The 25,482-nt window shown below is 41.9% G+C and overlaps 1 protein-coding gene across 5 annotated transcripts in view; it reads left to right on the top strand.

Annotated features, from left to right (window-relative positions):
- Positions 1–25,482, top strand: part of Ctnna2 (catenin alpha 2) — a 1,018,271-nt gene that overhangs the window by 200,565 nt on the left and 792,224 nt on the right. For all 5 annotated transcript variants that reach the window (XM_052174030.1, XM_052174029.1, XM_052174028.1 and 2 more), the window contains exons 3-5: positions 3,662–3,828; positions 16,010–16,129; positions 20,663–20,929. In XM_052174030.1, the coding sequence (XP_052029990.1) occupies positions 3,662–3,828; positions 16,010–16,129; positions 20,663–20,929 (554 nt within the window). The remainder of the gene's footprint in view (positions 1–3,661; positions 3,829–16,009; positions 16,130–20,662; positions 20,930–25,482) is intronic.

The following is a 25,482-nucleotide window of genomic DNA, read 5'->3' as shown; positions in this document are numbered from 1 at the left end:
GGGCTTTTGGTGGTTCCTGGGTAGTGAGTCCCACTGGACCTCCAGCCGCAACTTTGGTACTCCAGATTTAGGAGGGTGTTCTTACCAAATGCTCTGAGTGCAGAGGTTTCTCTAGGATGTATCAGGAGATGGTGTCTTCACTGTGGCAGACCCAGCAATAGTCTGCCCCAGCAGAAAAGCCCAACTGACCCATCTTGACATCAAACGTAATTTTTTTTCTTGTAGTGCTAGAAACCTGACCCAGGACCTTGTTCATGCTGGGTGAATAATTTTCAAATAAGCTACAGTCTCAGCCCCGTTGTCTTAATCTCCATCTAAGTGTGTGCACTTAATATTATATTAAGTCAGAACTTGCTTTCAGACCCTCTGAATCACTGCTGTACATTTTAGTCAGCCTCTGTGGAGAAGTGCAGACGTTCCATCTTTGCTCTTTGCCATCAGGTGTTTTCATGTGTTAGTTCTTCATCCTCCCATGAGCCTCTCCAGCCCTCCGCCTGTCCATTCTGACCCCCTGCTTCACCAGCAAGGCCTGTGTGTGCCCCGGATTTATTGGCTAGAAATCCATCCTTATATCCTGTTTCCCTTTGGCTTTGACACACTTTTGGTCACCATGTGGCCAGCATGTGCATGGAGTGGTGTAACATGGTGCTATCCTGATCCACTGTCTTAATATTTGAGATGGAAAATCCACACTTTGGTTAGCAACACTAGCCCTCTATGTGCTGATGGAACAAACTGTCATTTTGGAGTCCTCTGTTCTAAGAGCAACCCCAACTTAGTGGTTTCCTCTCATCCAAGGTAGAGCTCACCCAGTTTAACCTGTAGAAACTGGAATCATCTCAGTAGATTCCTAGGATTCTCTCTGTCTCTGTCTCTGTCTGTCTGTCTCTCTCTTTCGCTGTGTGTGTGTGTGTGTGTGTGTGTGTGATAAATTTTACATTCCTATGAACAATAAAGTGCATTCTATAAAGTGTAACTTCCCGTTGATACCTTAGACTAAGTTGTTGAGCTTTCTCTATGGTCATCCTCTTTGAATTTGCACTGGGGTATGATGACCTTTCCAACCACAATAAAAGGAATGGATATAAATTGGCCTTTTTCTACCTGGTACATAGATATTTGCAATGACTTTTTATTTTGTGTGATCTCTCTCTCTCTCTCTCCTCTCTCTCTCTCTCTCTTTCTCTCTCTCTCTCTGTCTCTCTCTCTCTCTGTCTCTCTGTCTCTCTCTGTCACTCTGTCTCTCTGTCTCTATCTCTGTCTCTCTCTCTCTCTCTTTCTCTCTCTCTCTCTCTCTCTCTCTCTCTCGTGTGTGTGTGTGTGCGTGTGCGTGTGCGTGTGCGTGCGCGTGCGCGTGCGTGTGCGTGTGCGTGTGTGTGTGTGTGTGTGTGTATGTGTGTGTATGTATGTGTCAAGGGTGGGACATGTATACTGAATAGGCATTTGATAATTGCAGTCTCTAATTGAAATCTGTGTTAGACTTCCAAGAATTGTGTGCTTTAATAGTTCCTCATTTTACAAATACAAAAGTTAAGTTTTAAGTTCCTCCTAAGGTGTTGTAGAGCATGGACTGCTTCCTTTTGCTCCTCTGCATGAAATCTAAGTTGGAAATGTACTTTGTGTATGTATATAGTGTCTTTCAAGGTCCCAGTGATATAACCCATTTTCTTACACTTCCACATTCCTTGTTTGAAAATCAGACTGCTATGAAGGATGAATGAACTTTAACACTAATTGAGAGAATTACAGGCTATGTTGACCTGCCTGTAAAATGATTGTTTTCTTTCTACTTGTGTCTTAGCATAAATTACAGAATGTTCATAGTCAAACTATCATTGCTTTTATATAAATTGGCAGGGCTTTTCTTAAGAATAGAACCATAATCATTTCTATTAAAACATCAAACAAACTGCTACGTAGTTAATCAAACAATTAGTCCTATCAACTGCACTTCTTGAGTTTATTGAAGGTCTTCTATGCTGCACTATACAAAGCTCTGTTTATGCTTCCTGCCTGCTCTTCCCTCTTACTCGGGTGTTCATCACTAATACAGTATCAGGCTTGCCATGGTCAATCATCTCCCTTTGCTTCCCACTTCTTGGTCGTCCTTTAAGCACACTTGTACCTGATTCCTGTATCCTAATTCGTCCTTCTAGATTTTCTTCAGGAAGTCCACTGGCTGTATTTCATTGACCTCTGTCATACCCCCCCTCCATATGTTTTGGTCATTTTTAAATCTAGTCCAAGCTTCATCATGCTCTAATCTTAACTGCATTTGTCCTGTTACCTGGTTTTTCTATCCTAGTCATATCCCCTCCAGTTGACTTTATGTAATATGGCTGACCTATCTTCCAAAAATCAAAATGCAAGAGTCACTTTTCTCTGTGTCAGCGATACAATCCAAAACTCTTACAATGTGTGGTGGCACAGCCCCTTTCTCATGCCCCCTTCCATGCAGCCAAAGCTCGCAGTACTCAGCCTCAGCCTCAGTCTCCAAGTCTCATGCAGTGTCCACCTTTGCGCCTTTCTGATCATCCGATCTATGCGTGCTTGCTGGCATAGAATTAGACTGACCCCAAAACTACAACTATCTTCCTGCCTTGGCCCCCAACAGTAGTTTTAAAAAGATCAATGTTTTAAGAATCTGTCCTCCTAAGCATGGTGTCCCAGGTACTTTTTCTGTCAGTGTAATATAGCTTAGAGGCACCTAGGAAGAATGAACCTGAATTGAAGAGTTGCCTATCTCAGACCTGCTCTCAACCTGTGGGTCATGACCCTGTTGTGGATGGAATGACCTTTTCACAGGGGTCACCTAAGACCATCAGAAAACATGGATATTTATATTATAATTAATAACACTGACAAAATCATAGTTATGTAGTAGCAATGAAAATGATTTTATGGATGGGCACCACCAGTGCACGAGGAACTATATTAAAGGGATGCAGCATGTGCACAGTGGGAAACAACTGCTATATCAGGTTGGCCTCTGGGCACATATCTGTGAGGAATTATCTTAGTTGATGATTAAAGTGTCATGGCCCAGCCGCACTGTGAGTTGTGCCATTACTAAGCAGATAGTACTTGGCTTTATAAAATAGCCAACTGAATTTGTCCTAGAGCACAAGCCTGTAGGCTGTGTGCCTCCTTCATGGTTGCTGACTGGCTTCCTGCTTGAGTTCCATGTGCTGACCTCCCTCAATGATGGACTATGTCCTGGAAGCAGACATGAAAGAAATTCTTTCCTTCCCCATGCTTCTTTGGTCTTGGAGTTCATCACAGGAACAGGAAGCAACCTAGAGAAGTGGGATAGTTAACTTCAAAACCTGGATGTCAGTCACCTGAGCCTGTTGTCAAAGAATTGGTTCTGGATACAAGGAACTAATGAGATAGAACGCTTAAGCTAAACTCAATCTATGTTCTTAGATCAAATGTATTAAATGACTTTAATATTGGTGATAAAAGCATGATTTTACACCTTAATGTGAAATAATACATTTTTTGTCCATCAGCACTGATGGACAAGCAGCCCCTCTGTGATCCCAGCCTTTGAGAAGTGCCAGCATCTGCAGTGAGATCCAGCTCAGCTCTCCACAGATCTCTCCATGCACTGTGCTCTCACAATCTCACTACCCACCCGCCTCTCTGTGTTTTCTTGCAGGTGAGACAATGCGGATCGCCTCATCGGAGTTCGCTGATGACCCCTGCTCTTCAGTCAAGCGTGGCACCATGGTGCGGGCGGCACGGGCTCTGCTATCTGCTGTGACACGCTTGCTCATCCTGGCTGACATGGCAGATGTCATGAGACTTTTGTCGCATCTGAAAATTGTACGTATGGAGACTTCATGAAGACCTCTGGATGGGGGCGGGGCAGCTGGGAAGGATTAGATCTGCTCTGCTTCTTATAGATAGCCTGGTTATGCTCACTTCCCAGGGTATTGCCAAATTGTTCCAATGGCTCATTTATAGCCCATAGTATATTCAAACACTAATCTTTATCTGAGACATCTCCCCATTTCCAAACATAGAGCTTGGAGTATATGACCTGACATACTTAAAAGCTAGGAACCTGTCTATGCTAATGTATTTGTGCATATGTTAATGTATGTTAATATATAGTTTTGAACCTGCCATAGCCTGGCAATATATCATTTCCCACTTCATATAGGACTACCATTAATCTTTTTTGCATAAAGCCCTTGAATTGAGCCCTAGATTTCTGTGCCTCCACCAATCCCTGGAAACCACTATTTATACCTGGCTTGTTGTCCACGATTCCTTGTAATTCTCTTATTTTCTAGTAGGAGTTGACCCTTGTCATGGTCACACACTTTCCTCAGATAGGGAGTATGTTAACTTCCTTGATCTGTGACCAAAGGCTTCCTTCCCACTGTTTCACTGTTTGCTAAATAGAATGGTTTTTGAACTTTTGCAACAAACTTGAAAGAGAAAGGCTTGTCTCTCCAGAGACTCCTGAATCCAACTATCACAAACTCTGGATTTTTCTAAGTCTTTAGATGGAAAGGCATGCGGCACAGGGTTTCCCAGGAAGCATAGAATGGATGGATGGTCCTCATCCTTGGACAACACTAGCTTCTCCTGGCCGGAGCTTGATGATCCTTTTTTTTTTTTTTCTGAGTAAAAGGACATGTGGTGATGGGGGAAGTGGTACAGGAGATGTGTACTGCACGCTCATTTACCTCACCTGTTTCAGATTTGTTCAGGTGGAGGGATCAGGACACCTTCTAAGGCCTAAATGTTACCTGTTACAATGTTTACTAGACTAGATCCCTACATAAAGCTCAAGATTCCTAGTTTATGAGCAAATGCCTCCAAACTTTTGCTACCTCTCCAATTCTGGTTTTCTCTTTGACCTCTGCAAACTTAACCCTAAAACAGGGTGCTACATTTCCTGTTTTCTAGCAGGTCCCTGGGAAGGCAAAGGACCCAAAACAGAATGTGCTCTGAGTGGCAGTTGTCATTAATTATTTCTCAAAGAATAAGCCCTCAAATACAAAGGAAGGGTTGTTGCAAACTACATAAGGCTCACAGCTCAAGAAAGAACTGTACCTTTTCCAAAAAGATTAAGGGGAATAAAACAATGTTAAGAGGAACTGTTTGGCCACTAGATTCAAACTGGCATGGTTTAGCCCCAGAGTGTGGCTTCAGCCTGCTAGCTTTTTGGCAGGAATGGTGCCTTCTCATGCATGGGGATGTCCCTGGAACCTTCTTGGGCTGCAGTGCTGTCTGGCTCTACCCAATCTCTTTCTGCTCAGTGCACCTTTTGTAATACTAGTAATTTGTACTCAACTATACGGGAGAAAAAGGTTTATGATCTTTATGCATTACTCAGACATTAAAGGCAACATTTTACGGAAAGCATTTTTTTTCTGCAGGAAGTCCTTTTGAGCAGTGGTCCAATGAGACTGACCCTAAATAAAAATGAATCCCCATTTTTATTGTAAGCAATGCGGTTCCCTAAAACCTTAGTCCAGGATAGTGAGTTAAATATTCTCTCTGAACAGCCCTCATGACGAATATGATATAAATTTTGTATGTGTACTGTATTTACATTGTTTATATCTTTTCCTCTTGGCTTTTCAAATTTAAAAGCTCTTCTTTCTAAATTACTATTGTTTTATATATATATATATATATATATATATATATATATATATATATATATATATATTGTGTGTGTGTGTGTGTGTGTAAATTAAAAGACAGACAGACAAGCTACTGCTTTCATTTAGTGCCATTTATGTGCAGGTGTGTTTAGGCTGATCATTTGACTATGCTAGTCCTCGGAGAACACTAATTTCCCTCAACAGCCACACTTGTCTTCACCTCACATCAGGATCTTTTGAATTCTCCCACACACAGGGGTTGTCATTCTCAGGTGCTAGTGTTGTTGTGGCAACCATAGTCTGGCTTTCAAGGGCACTACTTCCCTGTTAGACACTATCTCAATGCAGATGTCCTCACCTGGTCCTCTGGCTCCCCTCATCTTCCCTCCCCTCAAATAACCGGCAGAAATGCTGTCTCTGGTCTTCTGCCCTTTCCTTTGTGTTCCCTGAGGTTTCTATATAGAGATTGCAAGTATATTAATTGTTATCAGTTTTCTGCATTTGGCCCAGATTTCCATCTCTATAATTCTCTCCATCTGTTGAAAAATTATTTGATGATGATAAGAACTAAATTTATTGTGACTATAAGTTTTAATATTTAGAATTGAGTAAGAAATGATACTAGTCAAGAAAAATGGCAATTAGCTAAGGTTCCCTTCTGAGGTCTGTGACTACTCCATCAATCTGTATCTGTGTGTTTGACCTGCGGTTCAGTTGATAAGAGAACTTGCCTAGTGTGCTCAGAGCTCTGGGTTTGTTCCCTATAACTCCACACAAACCTGCCATGGGGCAGAACTCTTAGAGTAGAAACATGAGGATCAACAGGTCAAGCTCAGCCTCAGATACATTAAAAGCTTGTGACAAGCCTGGGATGTATAAGAGTCTATCTCTAAATAAATGAATAGATAAATACAATTAAATAAATAAGTCCAAGTCTGTGACACTGTCTACAACACTAGTGACGAGGTCTCTCAATTTCTGTCTCCTCTCCTCCTCCTTCCCTCCTTCCCCCTCCCCCTTCCCCTTCCCTCTTCCTGTCCCCTCCCCTCCCCTCTCCTGCTCTTTTGGCCAGTGCTGTGAACTAATACTTCTGCAGCCCCTTATAATGTCAATTGTGTTTTGTCCTCCACACAGCAGATTGAGGGAGGTTAAAGAAAAGGATTTAGCACAAAATCATGCAAAGGTCAACCCAGCAACATTAAGTAGGCCTGTCAAACTATCGGTAGTAAAATTAAAAATGATCTTTGACTAGATAATAGCTTTGTTCTCAGACCACAGCAACAGAAAAAGTGGAATGTTGCCATCTTGTGGACACTTCCGGAACTGCATTTACAGGAGCTAGCGCTGACTTGGGGTTGTGTCCTATCTTGAGTTCCTATCAGTCCTGATGTCACTGCATGGAACTACCGTGTGAAGACAAAACCCCTGACACAACTGGCATATAGAAGCAAAAGTCACTGTAAATAGACATGGTGTGTTTGGTTTTTCCCTATTTATTTTATAAACAAGATTAAAAATATGAGAAGCTGTTGTACAATGGCTGCTGAGGGAGAGAGCAAGGCAGCTTTCTTCAGATGCAGACCCTGGTAGATTGGCCATGCTCTGATGATGGCTCTGGAAGCACGCACAAGCAGGCGGCACTAGGTAGACTATGTTGTTGAAAACGTTGTTGAAAACCAGAGGTCAGTCGGGCGTGGTGGCGCACGCCTGTAATCCCAGCACTTGGGAGGCAGAGGCGGGCAGATTTCTGAGTTCGAGTTCAACCTGGTCTACAGAGTGAGTTCCAGGACAGCCAGGGGTACACCCCTGTCTCGAAAAACAAAACAAAACAAACAAACAAAATAAAAAGAAGAAGAAAGAAAGGAAGGAAGGAAGGAAGGAAGGAAGGAAGGAAGGAAGGAAGGAAGGAAGGAAGGAAGGAAGGAAGGAAGGAAGGAAGGAAGGAAGGAAGGAAGCCAGAGGCCGTGCGATCAGAGGACACGGTGAGAGAGGTCTGGGCAGATGCCGAGGGACAAATGACAAGTGGATATGTTAAAAATCATTTCTAAATATGTATGAGATTCTCAAAGACTCGACAAAAATATATTTAACAACGAAAGTGCGCGCACACGATTAACTAGCCAGAATCCCAGAAAGGGGGTGGGGTGCACAAAGCGCCACGCCCCGCTCTGGATGTTTACAGCGGAATGCTGACAGGGGAGAGCATCAGGCTTCTTCAGGGGTACAGCCATCCAGTCCAGTAGACTGTCTTACACCCGTGGGCACTACGTGGACGCTGAGTTTTAACGAAGGGCCCATGAAATCAGAAAGCAGAACAAAATAGGCTGAGGAGGAGAGGAGAGCTTGAAGGGTAGGAAAGTGTTGGCAGGCTGGATAAAGTGCACTGTACGCTTGTCTGCAATTCTCGAGCGATAGAAAAGGAAAAAAAAAGCAAAACACCACCACCACCACCACACACACACACACACACACACACACACACACACACAAATAGAACGCTAATAGAACACTGGCCTTTCCGTGTGTTAATGCAGCAGGTCAGAAAACCATCTGGTTCTTTCTCACTTTCCTTTTCCAAATAAACAAGTCTCTTTAACATATGGTAATACAAATAAGGTGAGAGAAATACCACCAAGTTCTTTGTTTCTTGCTTTGCAGTTATTGTTAATGATGGTTGTGGTGGTGGTGGTGGTGGTGGTGATGATGATGGTGGTGGTGGTGGTGGTGGTGGTCGTGGTAGTGGTGGTGGTGGTGATGATGGTGGTGGTGGTGATGGTGGTGGTGGTGATGATGGTGGTGGTGGTGGTGGTGGTGGTGATGATGGTGGTGGTAGTGGTGGTGGTGGTGGTAATGGTGGTGGTGGTGGTGATGGTGGTGGTGGTGGTGATGGTGGTGGTGGTGGTGATGGTGGTGGTGGTGGTGGTGGTGATGGTGGTGGTTTTGGTGATGGTGGTGGTGATGGTGCTGGTGGTGGTGGTGATGGTGGTGGTGGTAATGGTGGTGGTGGTGATGATGGTGGTGATGATGATGATGGTGGTGGTGGTGGTGATGGTGGTGGTGGTGATGATGGTGGTGGTGGTGATGGTGGTGGTGGTGGTGATGGTGGTGGTGGTCGTGGTAGTGGTGGTCGTGGTAGTGGTGGTGGTGGTGATGATGGTGGTGGTGGTGGTGGTGGTGGTGGTGGTGGTGATGATGGTGGTGGTGGTTTTGGTGATGGTGGTGGTGGTGGTGGTGATGATGAAAATGATGTGACCAGATGACTAGCAAGCAGTCACTTAAGGAGGAAAGAGTTATTTGGCTTACAGTTTGAGGGGGTAGAGCGCATAATAGAGGGAAAGATGGCCACAGTAACTCCGTAGTAACAAGTGTGAAGCTGTCATAGGACCTCTTGGACTGATATCTTAGAACAGGAAATACAGGGTTTATAGGAATTGGGGATAGGCTATAAAACCTCCACTCCCTAGTGACCACTTCTTCCAATAAATCCCTACTTTCTAAGGGTGCCACCACCTTCCAGAGCACCCTAGTTATCTGGGAGCCTAATGTTCTAACACAGGAGCCTGTAGGACAGTTCCCACTGGAGCCACAACAGGACTTTCTCATCAGGGTTAAGAAAAGATCTGTTCCTCAGGTGGCTCAGAACCATGGGAAGCCCGCAACTCCCTGCAGGGTTACCTGCTAATGGCTACTTTACCTCAAACACTACACTTTACTCTTAGGCCGGGTGCCCAATGTGTTGCTGCCCATCCTTCCCAGAAACAGATTCCTTTCCGGCCCTAGTAGCTTCTGAGAACAGAAAGGGAATTAGCCTCTCACCAGAAATTCCTGTTCATGTTTCTCTGTCAGTAGTTCACTAAGTATATGAAATATAGTCGATTTATTTTCCTAAAACACCCAGCTTCATCTTCTGCTTTATACCCCAATATGGATTTATTAGAAAATTGGGTGATTTTGAGAAAATGCCAGGCAAGCCTCTAAAAAGTAGTAAAGTCATAGAGGCTCTGAGAGGTTGGGATATATGTGTGTGTGTGTGTGTGTGTGTGTGTGTGTGTGTGTGTGTGTGTGTATGTGTGTGTGTGTGTGTGTAGTCTTTCTTCTTTAAATACTGGCATTTTCATTGTCCATAGTAACTCCTCTATTCTCTCATGCAAATGCCTGAGATACAATCTTTCTGTGTTGTATTAAAGATTCATAGGGCTGCAGAAAGGCTTTGCTGCTGTTGCTGCTGCCACCGCCCCAGATTCAGGAGGGCAGTTGTAACCAGCCAGTGACATAGTTCCAAAGCTCAGTCCGCACCCACGTGAGGAATGGCTGTGCCCAGGCAGCTAATCAGTTGCTCATCAGACACCATTGAGAATACTCAGTAATAATAATCCCTTGTGCTGCTGAAGTTGCTGGGGAGCTCATTTCTTAGCCAAACACCTGGTGCATCGTGGAGTCCATTGACACTGTCAGCGTGTTATGTTGACATGTGGCATTTTGGGATTGTCAAGGAAAGCTCGCATTTTAATCAGTGATGGTGAAGAAGGGCAGAGATTTCCCCCAGGCTCTGATTTACTGTAATCAGGTTACATTGTGCAGCTGTTTGCAGGGGTGATAGCTTATACATCAACCCTTCGACCCACACGGGCTCCAGAAAAACTCTTTCTCTAGTCACAATCAAAATTTAGGTTCTTAGCTATGAAATAACTTCTTTCTCAAACATAAAGCAATAAACAATAAAATAGTAAATGTTTGTTCAGTTTCTTAAGGTAGTCAAAATTCCTTGGTGACCACTGGGGGCCAGATGGAATTCAGAAGTCCCATGGATTGGGGACATCGATGCTCCGTGGAAGGATGGCTAATATTGATTATCAACGTGATACCCCTGGAAAGGGGCAATGACAGTGAAGAATTGACTCCATCCGATTGATCAATGGACACTGGGCATATGTATGATTGGAAGTTAATGCTGGAGGCCTGTCCCACCAAGTGCAGTAGCAACCTGAGGCAGGTAGAGCTGGACTATATAAGAAAGCCAGCTGACTGGGCGGCTGGAGACAACCCTGCAATGTAGCCCTGTGGTCTCTGTTTTAACTTTCTGTCCCAAGTCCCCCGCTTAGTTTCCCTGGAGGATAAACTGTAATTTACAAGATGAAATTAATATTTACCTCCCCAGTTGCTTTATGGAAAATGCTTTATTACCACAATTAAAAGCCAAACTAGAACACAGTGCAGCCGAGGGTTATCCTGATTAATGTAGCCTAGGTGATATAAGAAATCTCAGCAATTTTTAGTCTTGTACCTCGATTGCAGATCACGTACCCAAAAAGGAGCACACGATTGACATAAAAGCACAGAAAAGACCTTGAAGAATTCTAAGTGATCAACGCTGATCATAACATCTAAACACGCCAATTAATGAGCAGATTTCAATGCCTTCTCTAGAATGTTGGGTCTTTTCAATCATATCAGCACAGATTACAGCCATGAGGAACACGGGGTGCCTGGCCGGGATGCTCCCACTTTGACCTGTCCTGTAGACGACCAATCGATGCCTGTGATAGCACAGGTGATGAGGGGCCTTTAATGAGGAGAAATGGCAGCTGCTACTGAGTACCTTCTTACCTTCATTTCCCCATGGCCCCATGTCTCTACTCTGATACATTGCTTTCCCACCTTTCCTCTACAATGGTGTCTGTGGTAATGGGAGGCTCAGCCTTCCCAGAGGAGGCATAAGAAGCCTGTAATGCTCTTTGCAACTCCATTTCTACCTCCTGGCCCCCTCATCTGCAGACATCTCTGGGTAAGAGGAATCTTTGTTTAAAATATGGGTTCAAACCTAAATCAATTTGATCCTACTTTCCTGCCCTTCTCCATACCTGCATATTTATACTCTTCATGGTGCGACCCCAGGCAGTTACTTGAATAGTGTCCTGATCCCTTGCACCATATAAGAATTGCCCTTCACGCAGCCAGTAGCCCAGATGCCTAGAGGCCAGTAAATTTTTTGGTTCACAGGAGTCAATTTCCTTTCTCTAGTCATATAAAAATTTGTCTCTTCTCAAAATTAAAAACTTATATTTAAGTAATTTTGAACTGACAAAACTAAGTCTTTCCCTTTCTTTTTCTATATTTCTCCATAATTCTTTATCATCTATCTCCATCTATCAATCAGTCAATCCATCGATCTATCTTTCTATCTTTCTATCTACATACCTATTTATCATCTGCCTATACATCCTCCCATTCATTGGTTCCATCGTTCGATCAACCTACTCTTTCTTCCCTCTTATCATGACATTGACAGACAGACCCACAGATCAGACTTTGGTTCCCATTTCCCCAATTTCTATGGAATGTGGTATATGTTTTGAGCAGGGATTCATCAAAACTAGAATAGGTGAAATTTCAGATCCTTCTAGGATTCAAGCCAAGTATGATGCAATCTACCTATATATGCAAATGACTAGTAGTTTAGTGGAATTTCCCCCTCAAAATTACTTCATTGAAATATAAGTTTCATAATTATTTTAAATTCAAAAGGGCATCTGGATAATTCAAAAGAAACCAATAAGAAAATATGCATAATACAAGAAAATAAATATTCTAAATTGGGCTGTCTAAGAACTTGTAAGAATCCTGGGGTATAGTATTAGAAAACCATTCCTGGATTTAACACCCTCTGTGATAATTATTCAGCTCTATCCCTGAAACCAGATTTTAATGTCCCAAGAAAAGATTTAAGTCCTACATAAGCAGCAGGGACACCCTGGCTGCCAAGAGGGCCCACTCCAAGGTGCTGTTGATGTCAAAGTTTAAACGATTGTGAATCTATTCCAAAGGAGAGGCATTGCTGACTCGTTATTATGTAGACTTGAGACATGAGCTTCTCATTAACCTATGGCAACATGTTAAACAGGCCATTCCTTGCAAGAAAATGTAGGTTGCTCTGGATGCCTAAGAAAACCCTACACAGCAGCCTCCGTTCACCTGTTTTTATTCTTTTCCCTGGGTGTTATTAGGACCTGGGTAGAGGAAAAAAAAAACCCGATGATTTTTATGAGCTTAATTATCATTTACATGTTTATAATGAGGAAGGCAATTATGAAGTATTGCCATGGATAAAAGTGAAAATTCATTTTAGATATATTTTTAGTGTCCAGACTGAAGAACCTGCTGGTATGCATTCATTAGTCCGGGAGAATTGGTTCCCTCCCTGCCAAGTTTCCCTTCCTGAATGAGTCTGCCTGTCTGGTGAAGAGAAGGCTCTGTCACACCTCTGGGATAACGGGCTTGCTGACACTCAACCCAGTTACACTTCTTCAGTACTGTGTCTCAGTCACTTCTTCAGTACTGTGTCTCAGTCACCCATGTGTGAGAGCATTGAGCTTACACAGAACTGAGGTTCCATTATTCAGACTGGAACACACCTTCTGGCCATCTTTTTCCTCATTTGTATCTGAGTATTATCAAACCACAGCCTGTTTGTATATACTGTGACTTGACTGTAACATATCCCTACAGCCCACCAGCATTCTGTTCTAGGTTTCCACCATTTTCCTTCCATCTTTCAGAATCCCTGAGCCTCTCGGGAGCCTTCATTTGCCCTACCTTCTGAACCTGGCACTTTTCACATTTTTAACAATTATTTTTAACTTAGTATACAAGGTAATGTTTTTGATAATGACTCACTTATACAGTGCATCGCTAGCCTTTGTTCTCATCCTGCAACTGTCCTGCCAGACTGCCTTCCTATATTTTCCAACATTTGCCACCTTGCCAGTGCATCCATCTCATACATATCTCTTCGACTTTCCTGTTCCCTCTTCCCATGCCCATCCTGCTTTTGGCATTTTCATCTCACATGGATGATGTGATATATATATCCCCATTGGATATATATCCATATATATATATGAAAATATGGGGTCTTTATCTTCTTATGACTGGGTTCTTCCCTGGATATATAGCCAATTAACTCTAAGTCCACACCTACAGGGATACATACCCATCCTTACAGGGTACTGTTTATAAGAGCTAAGATATGGAACCAGTCTTGATGTCAGTCAACAGATGGGCAGATAAAGAAAATGCAAGTAGATGCACAAAATGAAATTTTACTCATGTGCAGAGATGAATGAAATTACATTTTCAAGAAAATATATGGAGCTGGATATTTTTGGTTCATTCAAAATAAAGCAGACTCCCTTCAAGTTTAAAAACTTTTGAGTTGACAAAAATGAGTCTGTTCTGTGGCTTATCTGCTTATAGTTGTGTTCTTATTTAGCGCTTTCAATTGATATACTTATTTCTACAAAGATACCACAAGACAATGACTTTGTAAATTACCTAGTAATGTATCTTTCTTTTAAGACTGCCCCACCTAGGGATCCATCCCATTTGCAGGTAACACACCCAGACACTATTGCTGATGCCAAGAAGTGCTTGCTGACAGGAGCCTGGTAAAGCTGTCCCCTGAGAAGCTCTGACCAATACAGGAGCCTGCAGCCAACCATCTGACTGAGCACAGGGACCCCAATGGTAGAATTAGGGAAGCAATGAAGGAGCTGAAGGGGTTTGCAATCCCACAGGAGGAACAAAAATATCAACCAATGAGACCCTCCCCCCTTTCAGAGTTCCCAGGGACTAAACCACCAATCAAAGAGTACACGTGGTTAGACCCATGGCCTCAGCTGTATGTGTAGCAGAGGATTGCTTTATCTGGCAACAGTGGGAGGGGCGGCCCTTGGTCCTGCGGAGGCTCAATGCTCCAGCATAGGGGAATGCTGGGAGGTGAGGCAAGAGTAGAGGAATGGATGAGAGAGCACCGTACAGAAGCAGGGGTGAGGGAAGATGGGATAGGGATCTGCGGAGAGGAACTGGGGTGGAAGATAACATTGAAGTGTAAATAAATAAAATAACCAATAAAAACGTTTTTACGTTTTTAAATATTTATTGATAATTTTGTCATTATATTTAAGAATATGCAAAGTATTTTATTACGTACACCTTCATTATCATCTCTTGTCTCCCTCACAATACAACTGAGGGACACCTTTCCCTTTCTCCAGCAGCCATTGGCTACCTGTCAGGAAGGGCAGGCCTCAAGAGTCCCTCCCTTCATCCATGGAGAAACATACCAGGCCTGACCTTGTTCAGGAATTGCAGATGCTGCGTCATGTTTAGAAGGCCGCATTGCGTAACAGCTCTCCATCCAATCTTTGAGGTCATACATTCTTTCTCCCTCCTCTCCGGCAATGTTCTCTGCTGGACCTTATGGCTGGAATGTAGTTGTCCTGTTTAAGAGCAGCCAACCAATATCCACCTATTCTCAGCACTTCATTTTAATTGACTTCACAGGGATAATGTGGAGACTGGAACCAGTTGTAGAATTTTCCCTATCTGTTAAAGTTCAGGTTGTTTAGTAAGAGTGGAGACTTTAGTGCCCCCAAATACTTCACACACACACACACACACACACACACACACACATACACACACACACACTAGTTGTATTGAAATTGATAGCTCAGATTCAATGGAAATAAGGCTGTGGGAAGCAGAGGCCCACACATCCCTGGTTTGGTATGGCTGCTGTCTCTCAGACCTTTCTACTCCCATGCCACTCAACTGGACACCACCTGCAAGTGACAACAGAATTTGAATTCCACGTGCTTCCAGATGTGTGCTGTCTCCTTTGTACATGACAGTGCCAAACTGTATAACCTCAGCCTGAGTTCTCGATTCAGAGGTCTTGACAAGAGTGGTTGAAAAACCTGTCTTTCCAAATTTTTCAGCAGCACAGGAGTTTCTCCGTTCTGGGAGAGCTGGAAGGATTCGTTTTAAAAATCTAGTCTTCTTCATTGAGTATGTGTGCATTTCTCCTTGACATTTCTACTTTACAGTGGAAGTCTATACCCCTCATTGCAGTCATAGTTCAATAAAATATATCTTAGGGTGGTTTTGTGTGTATGCTTCAGGAGTTTGACCTCTAATTTGAGTTACTTAACATATTCTATAAATCTTTTAAAAATGTTTAAAATTATGTGGGTGGGTTTGCATGAAGGCATTTGAATTCAGGTACCTGTGACTTCCAGAAGTGCTAGGTCCCCTGAATCAGGAGTTATAGGTGTTTGTGAGATGCACAATGTATGTGTGCAGAAGCCAAACCTTGGGTGCTCTACAGCAGCACGTGCTGTTTACTCCCCAGTCATCTCCCAGGCCCCGTTGTGTAAATCTTGGGAAATATTAACTCAACCAGAGGTGATTATTAGGTAAGCTTTCACATACTGTTCCAATATGAATACATATTCATGTTTTCTTTGCAAGTTACCATTTCTAGCATGTTTAATATTTAAATACAATTTTCTAATTAATACGCTGTGTGTTTTCTATTTTAGGTGGAGGAGGCCTTGGAAGCAGTCAAAAATGCTACAAATGAACAAGACCTTGCAAACCGCTTTAAAGAATTTGGAAAAGAGATGGTGAAACTGAACTATGTAGCAGCAAGGAGACAGCAGGTGGGACAGTTTGGAAATGTTGCTGGGGATGGGCAAATTTAAATAACTGTGGCTCTGGACATGTGGCTTCTGCTTGTGATTAAACAAATGTTCCACGAACCTAACATCTAAAACGGTTTCCCCGCTTTGGCCATTGCATGCCTCCACATTGGTGCCTCCACATGGGGGCTCAGGTATTGTCTTGTTGCTGCCTGTAGATCACGGGACCACCACTTGTCACTGAGACTCAGGGTCCCAGTCTCACCACACTTGCATGAAGAGCTCCAGGTCAAAGGAAAAGAAAGCAGCCTGGGTTGTGGTGCTGCTCACTCTCTGGATGCCACTGCTGGCTCCCAAACCACATCTCTTTGTTCTGTGTGCCCCAGAAGATGCATGCCCAGGATGCACTGCACGTGCAGCAAAACTTTGAAACAGGAGAGGAAGGAAGCTTGGACAGGGTGAGAGGAAGAGAACGTGGGGGAGGGAAAGAAGAGGGAAGGAAGGACACAGGTGACAAATGCCACAGCAATGGAGATGGATGACCTAGGATCTTCCCCATATCCCCTCTGTTGGGAGGTAGACCCCTTCATTCTAGACATCCATGTTCAGGGTTGGGGGCAGGGTATACTAGGTAGTGACTGAGAACTTTGGAATTGCATTTCCAAAGAATATAATTTTATTCTTAAACAAAACAAAGCTAAAAATTCCCTCTGTATATGGGAATATATGTATCTTTTAAAGTTGTCCTTACCAGTCCCCTTGACTGCTCCCAGAATTCTTCACATTTGGAGAAACTCCATACTGTCTTTCCCATGTTCTATTCCCAACAACACTTGAGTAGCTACTCTATGCTTGGCTGAAGTGATGCTGGAATTACATTGTCCCAGAGGCAGCAGACACTTAAACAGGATTTTAGTTTGTGTAATTATCTTTAGTTTTAACTGAATAAGAACTTGTAATTTGCTGCCTGTCCAATACTAGTCCACTGAGGAAATGCTCATGATTTTGTGGAGGGCAGGGTATTTCTCAGTGAAACAACTAGATATAGTACTTGGATATCAAAGGGTTAAGGGGGAGTCAGGGGAGCTGGAAGTTAGATAGAAGTGCACATGTTTTCTGGTCGTGTTATAAGAGTGTTTGGCTGTTATTGTAAGGATGGTGTTCCAAGTCCAGTATCGACGTCTAAGATTTCTGTTTTAGCATCATTCTAAATATTTTGCTGAAATAGAAGTGGGGCTGAAAAGGACAGTTGGAGATTATAAATGGACTGGATAGGAGGCAGCGAAGGTCTCCATTACTGAGAAGCAATAAAGATGGATGAAACATATAGGGAGGAAATGTGTTTTGAAGAAGTGTGCTAGTTTCAGAGGTGAGGAGTGTGAAGTTATTTCTCCACCAGTGAAATGAGCATCCTCAAGTCAAGTTAGAGTCTATAAATGCATGTTTTTTGGGAAACAGCTCTCAGGGTGGGCTAGATCACTGGTCTAAAGAGACTAGGCCAGGGAAGTTACCATGAGGAGGGAGACAGAGAGAAGGGGAAAGAGAAAGAGAAAAAGCAGGCAGAGAGAGAGAGAGAGAGAGAGAGAGAGAGAGAGAGAGAGAGAGAGAAGGAGGAGGAAGAGGAAGAGGAGAGCGAGGAGAGAAGAAGTGGGAGAGACTGAAAATGTCTAGATTATATAGAGAGGAATAGAGGAGCCACTGGGTGAAGGGAGGGCAGCCCAGCCCCTGGGTTCAGAAAGGTCAGGGTTGGGGGCAGGGTATACTAGGTGGTGACTGAAGAATTCTGGGAGAACCGGGAGGCCAGGTCTGTGTTGGTATGTAAAATCTCCACCTAAGCCAGTTGTCCTCGGTCTGAAACCCAACAAGAAGTGCACGATTGACAGCAATGACTTTCCTTCAGAGCTCTGGTGTAAGCAAATGAGCAGAAGGCAGAAGTTTGATTGACAAGAAGGAGATTGAATGGGGCCTAATTTGGGTGAGAAATCAATATACGACCTTTACAGACACAGCTTTGAGATGCTTAAGACATCCACACTGAAATTTCAGGTAGCAAGAAAGTATCAGGCTGGAGACTGAAACAGAGCCAGTTAGTGAGGCGCTGGTCTGGTGATAAGGACATTCCTATGAGAAATCTAGTAAATACAGCTCACCCAGCTTGCCTCAAAAAAACACCTTATTCTTAATTGCCTACTAATTCAGATTTCTCCTGTAAGATCTTGCAAGAAGAATTAAAACACTCAGGAAGATACACTGCTCACTTAGCATATGGCATTTCCGCCCTCATTTAACAGAATCACTGCCACCCTGTGAGTGGTACCATGTGCACCACATTATTTATGTTCATCTTTTCCCCTTGGTTGTGATCAAGCTCAGGCCCATATATTCTAGGCAAGTGCTCAGTCAACATTTGCGTCATGGTTACTACTTTTAAAAAACAACTTAAAGAGTTGCAAAGATGGCTCAGAGGGTAAGAGCGCTGACTGCTGTTTTAGAGGTTCCGCGTTTAATTCCCAGCAACCAAATGACAGCTTATAACCAATGGATACTGCACTCTGGTGTCTTCTTCTGGCATGCAGTTGTATATGCAGATAGAGAACTCATACATAAAATGCATAGACAATCTAAAAACAAAAAGAAACCACTTGCTTTTCACAGAACAGATATGCAAAAGTGAGTGTTAATCACTTTTTAACCAGTTAATCAGTGCTTCCCAATTCAATATTGGATGAATTTCAGTTTTATAAATAAAAAACATTTCCTAAAATAACTTTTTGAAGAAACACTTTCACCCTTCTTATTGAAGATATTCTTATTTTTATACATACACATAATTATAGATGTAAATGCATGTATACAGCTACACTTATTTATTATATATATATATATATATATATATATATATATATATATATATACATACAAACATACATACATACATACACACACACACACATATGTACTCAGGAATAGACTTTATGCCCAGATATTGAAGAGTTAGTAAGGCTCTGTGTGACTATTCATGAGATTCTGCTAATTCTAGGGCTCACATCATTGTGAAAGGTTTCTTCTGATCATTGAAGACCACAGAGACTGCATTGCAATATTGCAATATTTGTTACCTAATTTTTTCACCCTGGAGGCTCAAATGATCTTTTTTAGAGACTGTGTTTTCCATGATGTATTTAACCATGCTTAAACAAAATACATTGCATAGTTTAGTTAGCTGTTATTTAGTGTAAACTAGTATTGATTACTCCAGATGCTGCAATGTTCTTTTCTTAGAATCATTTTGTCCATGAAGAGTTAAAGAGGTGTTATTTATTTAGGACCATCTATGTGTTACCTACAAAATGAATAAATACAAAGAGACCCCCCCCAGCATATCAAATATCATTTACTGATGTTTCACAGCTGCGAGACTCTTCACCCAGACATTCTCAGTTAACAACTCTACTTGGCTCTCAGCTAACAGCAACTCCTTTAGCATTTCCAGGAAGGATGAGGACAGTGTCTCAGATGTGCTTCTAAAAGCTGAAAGAAAAGCAAATTCCCAGTGTATTTTATTTGAGAAAAACAGATCACTGTTGGCCTATTATTTTTATAGTCTTTAAATTTGATGTTTTATGGGGCTAGTGAAATGGCCTTCCAGTTAAGAGCACTTGCTACTCTTCAAAGGACCTGAGTTCAGGTCCCAATACTCATGTCCGATAAGTCAAAACAGCTTGTAACTAACTATAGTAACTATAGCTAAGAGTTTCCATCGTCCTTTCTGGTCTCCCAAAAGCACATCCTGTACACACGCAAAATACAACATGCACTACACATACACATGGAAGTAAACCGTTAATGATTGACTTGCCTTTAGAAACAGATAAGTTAGCGAAAACTTCTGCAAGTATTAGTGAAATGAAGCTGATACAGGAAGCAGTAATAAGCTTTGACTTCTCTTGTTTGTAAGTACATTGCAAGTAAACAGAAGCAAGCCTGGTACTAGGGCTCTGATTTCAGGTTTTCCATCTGCTGAGAACAAATCCTTTGCCTCCTACCAGCCACTTTCCTCTGTGGTATCCTGGGGTTTGCAGTCTTTTAGCGATATTGGTTTCTTAACTGCCTCTTAGCTGGTAGATATGTGCCGATGACTAAAGTGTGAGCAGTAGATCAAGATAGCCAGGGCCCACAGCTGACATGAGAAATCCTCTGTAGAAGCGAAGCATCCATACAAGGTCACTATACTGATACCTGTTGAATACTGATGATAGGGTACCAAGCCTTGTTTAAGAAGGCAACCTGGGAAGGTTGGTTAGAAAATTGGTTTTTAAAAGATGATCCAGGAACGTGGACTCTGTCATATGACAGTGTAGGTTGGACATCAGCTACTGACTTAGACATTTCAGAAGGAAAGAACAGTTTTTGTGTAACTCTGAAAACTAGAAATAGTACAAGGGAGAAAAGGGTCTTTCTAAAATTCACAATATTTCCCTGAGCTTGGGTTCCTAAGTCTCCCTGCAAACACTTGCATGCAAGCCTTATGTGTATGTTCCATATTTCCCACAGGAGCTGAAGGACCCTCACTGTCGGGATGAAATGGCTGCTGCCCGTGGAGCCCTGAAGAAGAATGCCACCATGCTATACACAGCCTCCCAAGCCTTCCTCCGGCATCCAGATGTTGCTGCTACGAGAGCCAACCGAGATTATGTATTCAAACAAGTCCAAGAGGCCATAGCTGGAATCTCCAGTGCTGCTCAGGCCACCTCCCCCACCGATGAAGCCAAAGGCCACACGGGCATCGGCGAGCTAGCTGCGGCCCTGAATGAGTTTGATGTAAGCACCAAGCTCGTACATAGAGTGTGCACTCATCACATGTGTGTGCATGTATATGTTATATATTTATGTATTGCAGTATATGTGCATATGTGCATGAAGAATGCCATAATAGTATATATTGATTTTCTGTTCTTAGAATTTTTTGACAGGAAGATAACCTATATAGTGTGTATTCGTTACTAGAAATCTAAAATATTGGCAGAGCCTAATATACTAATCTTTAAAGAATGTAACAGCCATATTTTAATGGGATGGATCTCTTCCAGGTAGAAACAAGGATCACCTCCAAGTCATTCAGATGACCAATTTCATTATAAAGGGGACAAACATTGCAAGCAGCTGGGCTTAGATTGCATCTATACTGTGTCTCAGTGGCAAACTGTCTTTCATAGCTTCGGTTTAAGTCAGTGACAAGCAGACCCTATCACCCTAAATGCTACCTACCTAGGAATGTAATCTTTGCTTGAACAGCCCTCTCAGGAGTACCAGCTGCAAGTCCCATAAAAGACAACCTCCTGCATCTGTTCCTGCAGATGGCATATCCTGGAGGGGGACGTGGTAGGAGGGAGACTTTCTACACCTGGACCTTCATCTAGCCTTAGAAATGCACGAGAGGGTGCAGGCGGCAGCAGCTAAGGATGACAGCACATCTCCAAGATCCAAATATGGATGGGCTCATCTGTGTAGGCACTTATCCTACACCATCGTGTGATCCTGCGTAAGCCGTAAAAGATAAAAAGACTTATGAATACCCAGGCTCTGCATTCAAGGGTATTTTCTTCCATAGTGAACATGGGAGGAAGTACAAAAAGAAATAGTACAGAATTTACAGGAGGTAAAAAAGAAAAAAAGAAAGAAAGAAAAGGAAAGGAAAAGGAAAAGAAAAATTGTGTTGCATAGAAGTTTCTGAGAAATACAGAGTCTCCTTTCCACTCTTCGGGGATTGAAATGAGCTTTTGACAAGCAATGACTAAGTAGGGGCAAGAAGAGAGGATCCCGGGGAAAGCACTGGGTGCCCGCAGCGAGACGGAGAATGCAGTAGAGCAAGAATTATAATAGTGTGTATTCTGGGGAGGGAGGTTGTAAGATATTTTCTTCTTTTAAGTAAACACTGTTTGCATTTATAGACACACACTCATGCATTTACACATATTTATAAGTGCATACATTTGAACTCAGGCCATATCGTGACTTGATAAGATTTTTCCAAAGCACTTATTTTTATTCATCTATATGTTTGTGTGTGTGTGAGTGTGTATGCGTGTGTGTGTGTGTGTGTGTGTGCGCGCGCGCGCGTGTGCGCGTGCTTGTGTGTGTTCTCGTGCACATGCACATGTGAGTATAGGAACTTGCAGAGAGAAGAAGAATTGGATTCCCTGAAACCAGTTACAGGCACTTGTGAGCCACCCAACAAGAGTGCTGAGAAACAAACTTGGTTACCCTACAAGTGCAGCATGTGGGCTTCTGTCCTGCTGAGCCGTTTCTCAAGCCCATTATCAGATTTTCTGTAATACTTAAATTTGAATTTGGTAATAAATTGGATGCATTTATTATAGAAATAGGGGCTCAGTATTATCTAATTTTATGCTCAACACTTTAGCAGGAAACTCTCAATCTATCAAAAAGATTAGTGTTTACATAGTGTTTACAAACTTTTGCAAAAATTAATAAAACTGTTCACTTAATTTTGTTACTTATTTTAATTTTCACACTTGTACAGCAAATACACTAAATATAGATATATAGTGCCAAAACAAAAGAATATATTTTTCTCCACTGGAGGGCAGAGTTCACTCCATGCTGAGTACATCTGTGATACAGAGTTGACGTTTTCAATACTGTCCAGGCAAGAGCAGTAAAAATGCTCACAGAGTTTTCAAGCTCTCTCTCTCTTTTTTTTGACTAATAAAAATAAAAATAAAGCCATATATTAAGAGGAAAGAGAGTGTATCGTGCTTTAAAACATTAAAGCATGCTACACTGATACTTTAACTTAAATGCATATTAAAACAAAAAAATCTCTGGTCTTTAAAATACTACAAAATCATAATTAATCTAAAATACCAAAATATTCTTAAACTATGGAAGCCCTAAGAATGGAAGCATTGCTAAGCCAAATTCTTATCTTTTTTACTGCATAATGGTTCACTTGTGATTGATTAGTAAGCAGTGCAAAGTGGTGGGAAGATCTTTTTTTTTTCCAGAGAACAGAACTCCCTGACTGCAGATCCCTCCGCTGCTGCCACCTTCTGTCCAGCAGTGGGATAGCTCCAGCTCCCTTTCCCTTCTGTTCCAAATAGGCTTGAATAACTTCTACTAATCAGCATACCACTTAAAGCATCACTGTAGTATCCCAAACGTCTTCAGCTTCCTAAACTTAATTTTGAGGTCATCTAGAAAGACTCAAATATTGAAGTATGTCCATACCGTGAACATTTAAGACCTTTCATTTACCACAATGCAGCTATTTCATGTAAGGTGCACAAGCCTTTGGAGAATTAGACATGTGCACAGCCGACCGATGTATTTAGTTTTATTAGTTTAATGAGTTATAGACTAATTCATTTCATTGATCACAATAGTAACTAAATATGTTATGTGTTAAACAAAGCAACTTTGCATTATGTTATTGACTTATACCACTCAGTACTTTATTATTAATGCTTATTTGTTTGCAAGCAAAGAAATTACCCAATGTTTAACATTTTTTAAATGCTAACAGAAATGAACATGTGTAGCTGTATGAGCTGCATTCACGAACAACAGCTGTCATTGGTGTAGCTCGCAAACAGCTACTCCAATATCACTCCCCAGTAGATGAGCTTTCTGGCTCCTAGTGGTGTTACTCTTAAAATTTGAAAGAAACACGCTACAACTAATTACTTGTAGATTTTCAATCACTTCTTATGTTAGCAAACCTAGCTTCCGTAATATTTGAATTTTTTCATTAAAAATAATAGGTTGCTTTTCTAAGTGGAACAATTAAAAAATGGGATGGAAAGTTTGTTTGGTCTTTGTTATTCTCTAGGTATTCTAACCTAAAGGCATCTTCCCTAAAACCTACATGACATTTCCAAAATGTGTTAGTCAACCTCCTATAACTGTAACAAAGAACTTAAAATAATCACTGTGAAAAGAAGGAAAGTTTGAGGCAAGGAAAATTTCTCAGTTGTTAAGATAATTTGCTCTACTCTCGGAGGACAGTTAGTTCCTAGCACCAAAGTCAGGGGTCTCGCTACTTCCTATCACTCCAACTCCAGGGGACATAATGATCTTCTGGACATTGTAGGTGTTCGCATATATAACTTACACTAATGCACACACACACACACATACACACACACACGCACAGGCATACACACACTAAAAGCAAACTAATTGTTTTACAAAAGTAAAGATAGATTACTATGGCTCTCACTTTCAGAGATTTTAGTTCAAGGCTAATTGGATTCTTATTGGGAGCCATGATGATGCAGTTAAGTCCAGGATAAACCCATGACTGGACAAAATGTTCATCTCAGCATGGTATGTAAGTGAAACAGCGAGAAAAGAGACCCAATATTCCTTTAAGGACAAGCCCACTAGTTCCCATCAGTACCATAGGCTGATGTCCAAACCTTGAACATAATCTTTAAAGGACACTTATGCAAATCATATCACAGATATTTAAACAAATGTCATTTCACTGAATGGAAAACTCTAATGTCCCGTTACTCACTGTCAATATAATCTTGTTGATAAATGACCTAATGGCTACCATATACAGCAACAGTTTAAATACGTAAATATCTGCCATGCCAAAGTGGAAAGATCTATGTGAATACAAGATAGATTTTTCTTGTCCATATTTCTCTTGTCCTTGAATTTAATTGGAGAGCAAATTTGTATCCATAAACTGTCCACAGCTTCCACATGCCACCTTTGCTCCTTCCCCTCCCAGGCCAGGGCTGTGCCCAAATGATCTTCAACACCATCATCACTCATAAAATCTACAAGTATGCATTCCTGGATTTTTAACAATTCTACTTGGTACTGACCGTGGATCATTTTGCTTTGTTTCAGGACTGCCATACCATATAAGATACACATCTGCAGCGCAGAGTTGAGACAATCTGGTCTAAGTCACATAGAACTGAATTGTTACCTTAACATCCAAAGTCTACATAATTTATCCTTCTTCTAGTTTTTCATACCCACATTTACTCTTTAGATTTTCCGTCTCATGCTCATTTTTGTGTTTTATTTCCAGTAAATTTTAAATTCTTGATGAAACTGTAATTAGTTTCCTGCTTTGTTGTTCAAGGGATGCGAGTGCTAGGGATTGAGTATCATCAGTAGGGACAGATCAGCAGGATAAAAGCACCTCTGCCTGATGAGAATCAGGGACTTAGGCTGACTACTGTGCTGCTATTGTCATCTTGGAGAGCACTGTTGTTGTAGTATTCCCTGACCAAAGCTATCCCTACTGCCTGCTTCTCTCCATGGCCACTCATGGTCATCTAGTTCGAAAGTATATCTAAAATGTGGTTCAATATAGGGTTTCCATCATA

Source organism: Apodemus sylvaticus, chromosome 2 (assembly GCF_947179515.1).
Source record: "Apodemus sylvaticus chromosome 2, mApoSyl1.1, whole genome shotgun sequence".
NCBI lineage: Eukaryota > Metazoa > Chordata > Mammalia > Rodentia > Muridae > Apodemus > Apodemus sylvaticus.
The sequence above is the reverse complement of the archived record's forward strand: the minus strand, read 5'-3'. Positions and strand labels throughout refer to the sequence as shown.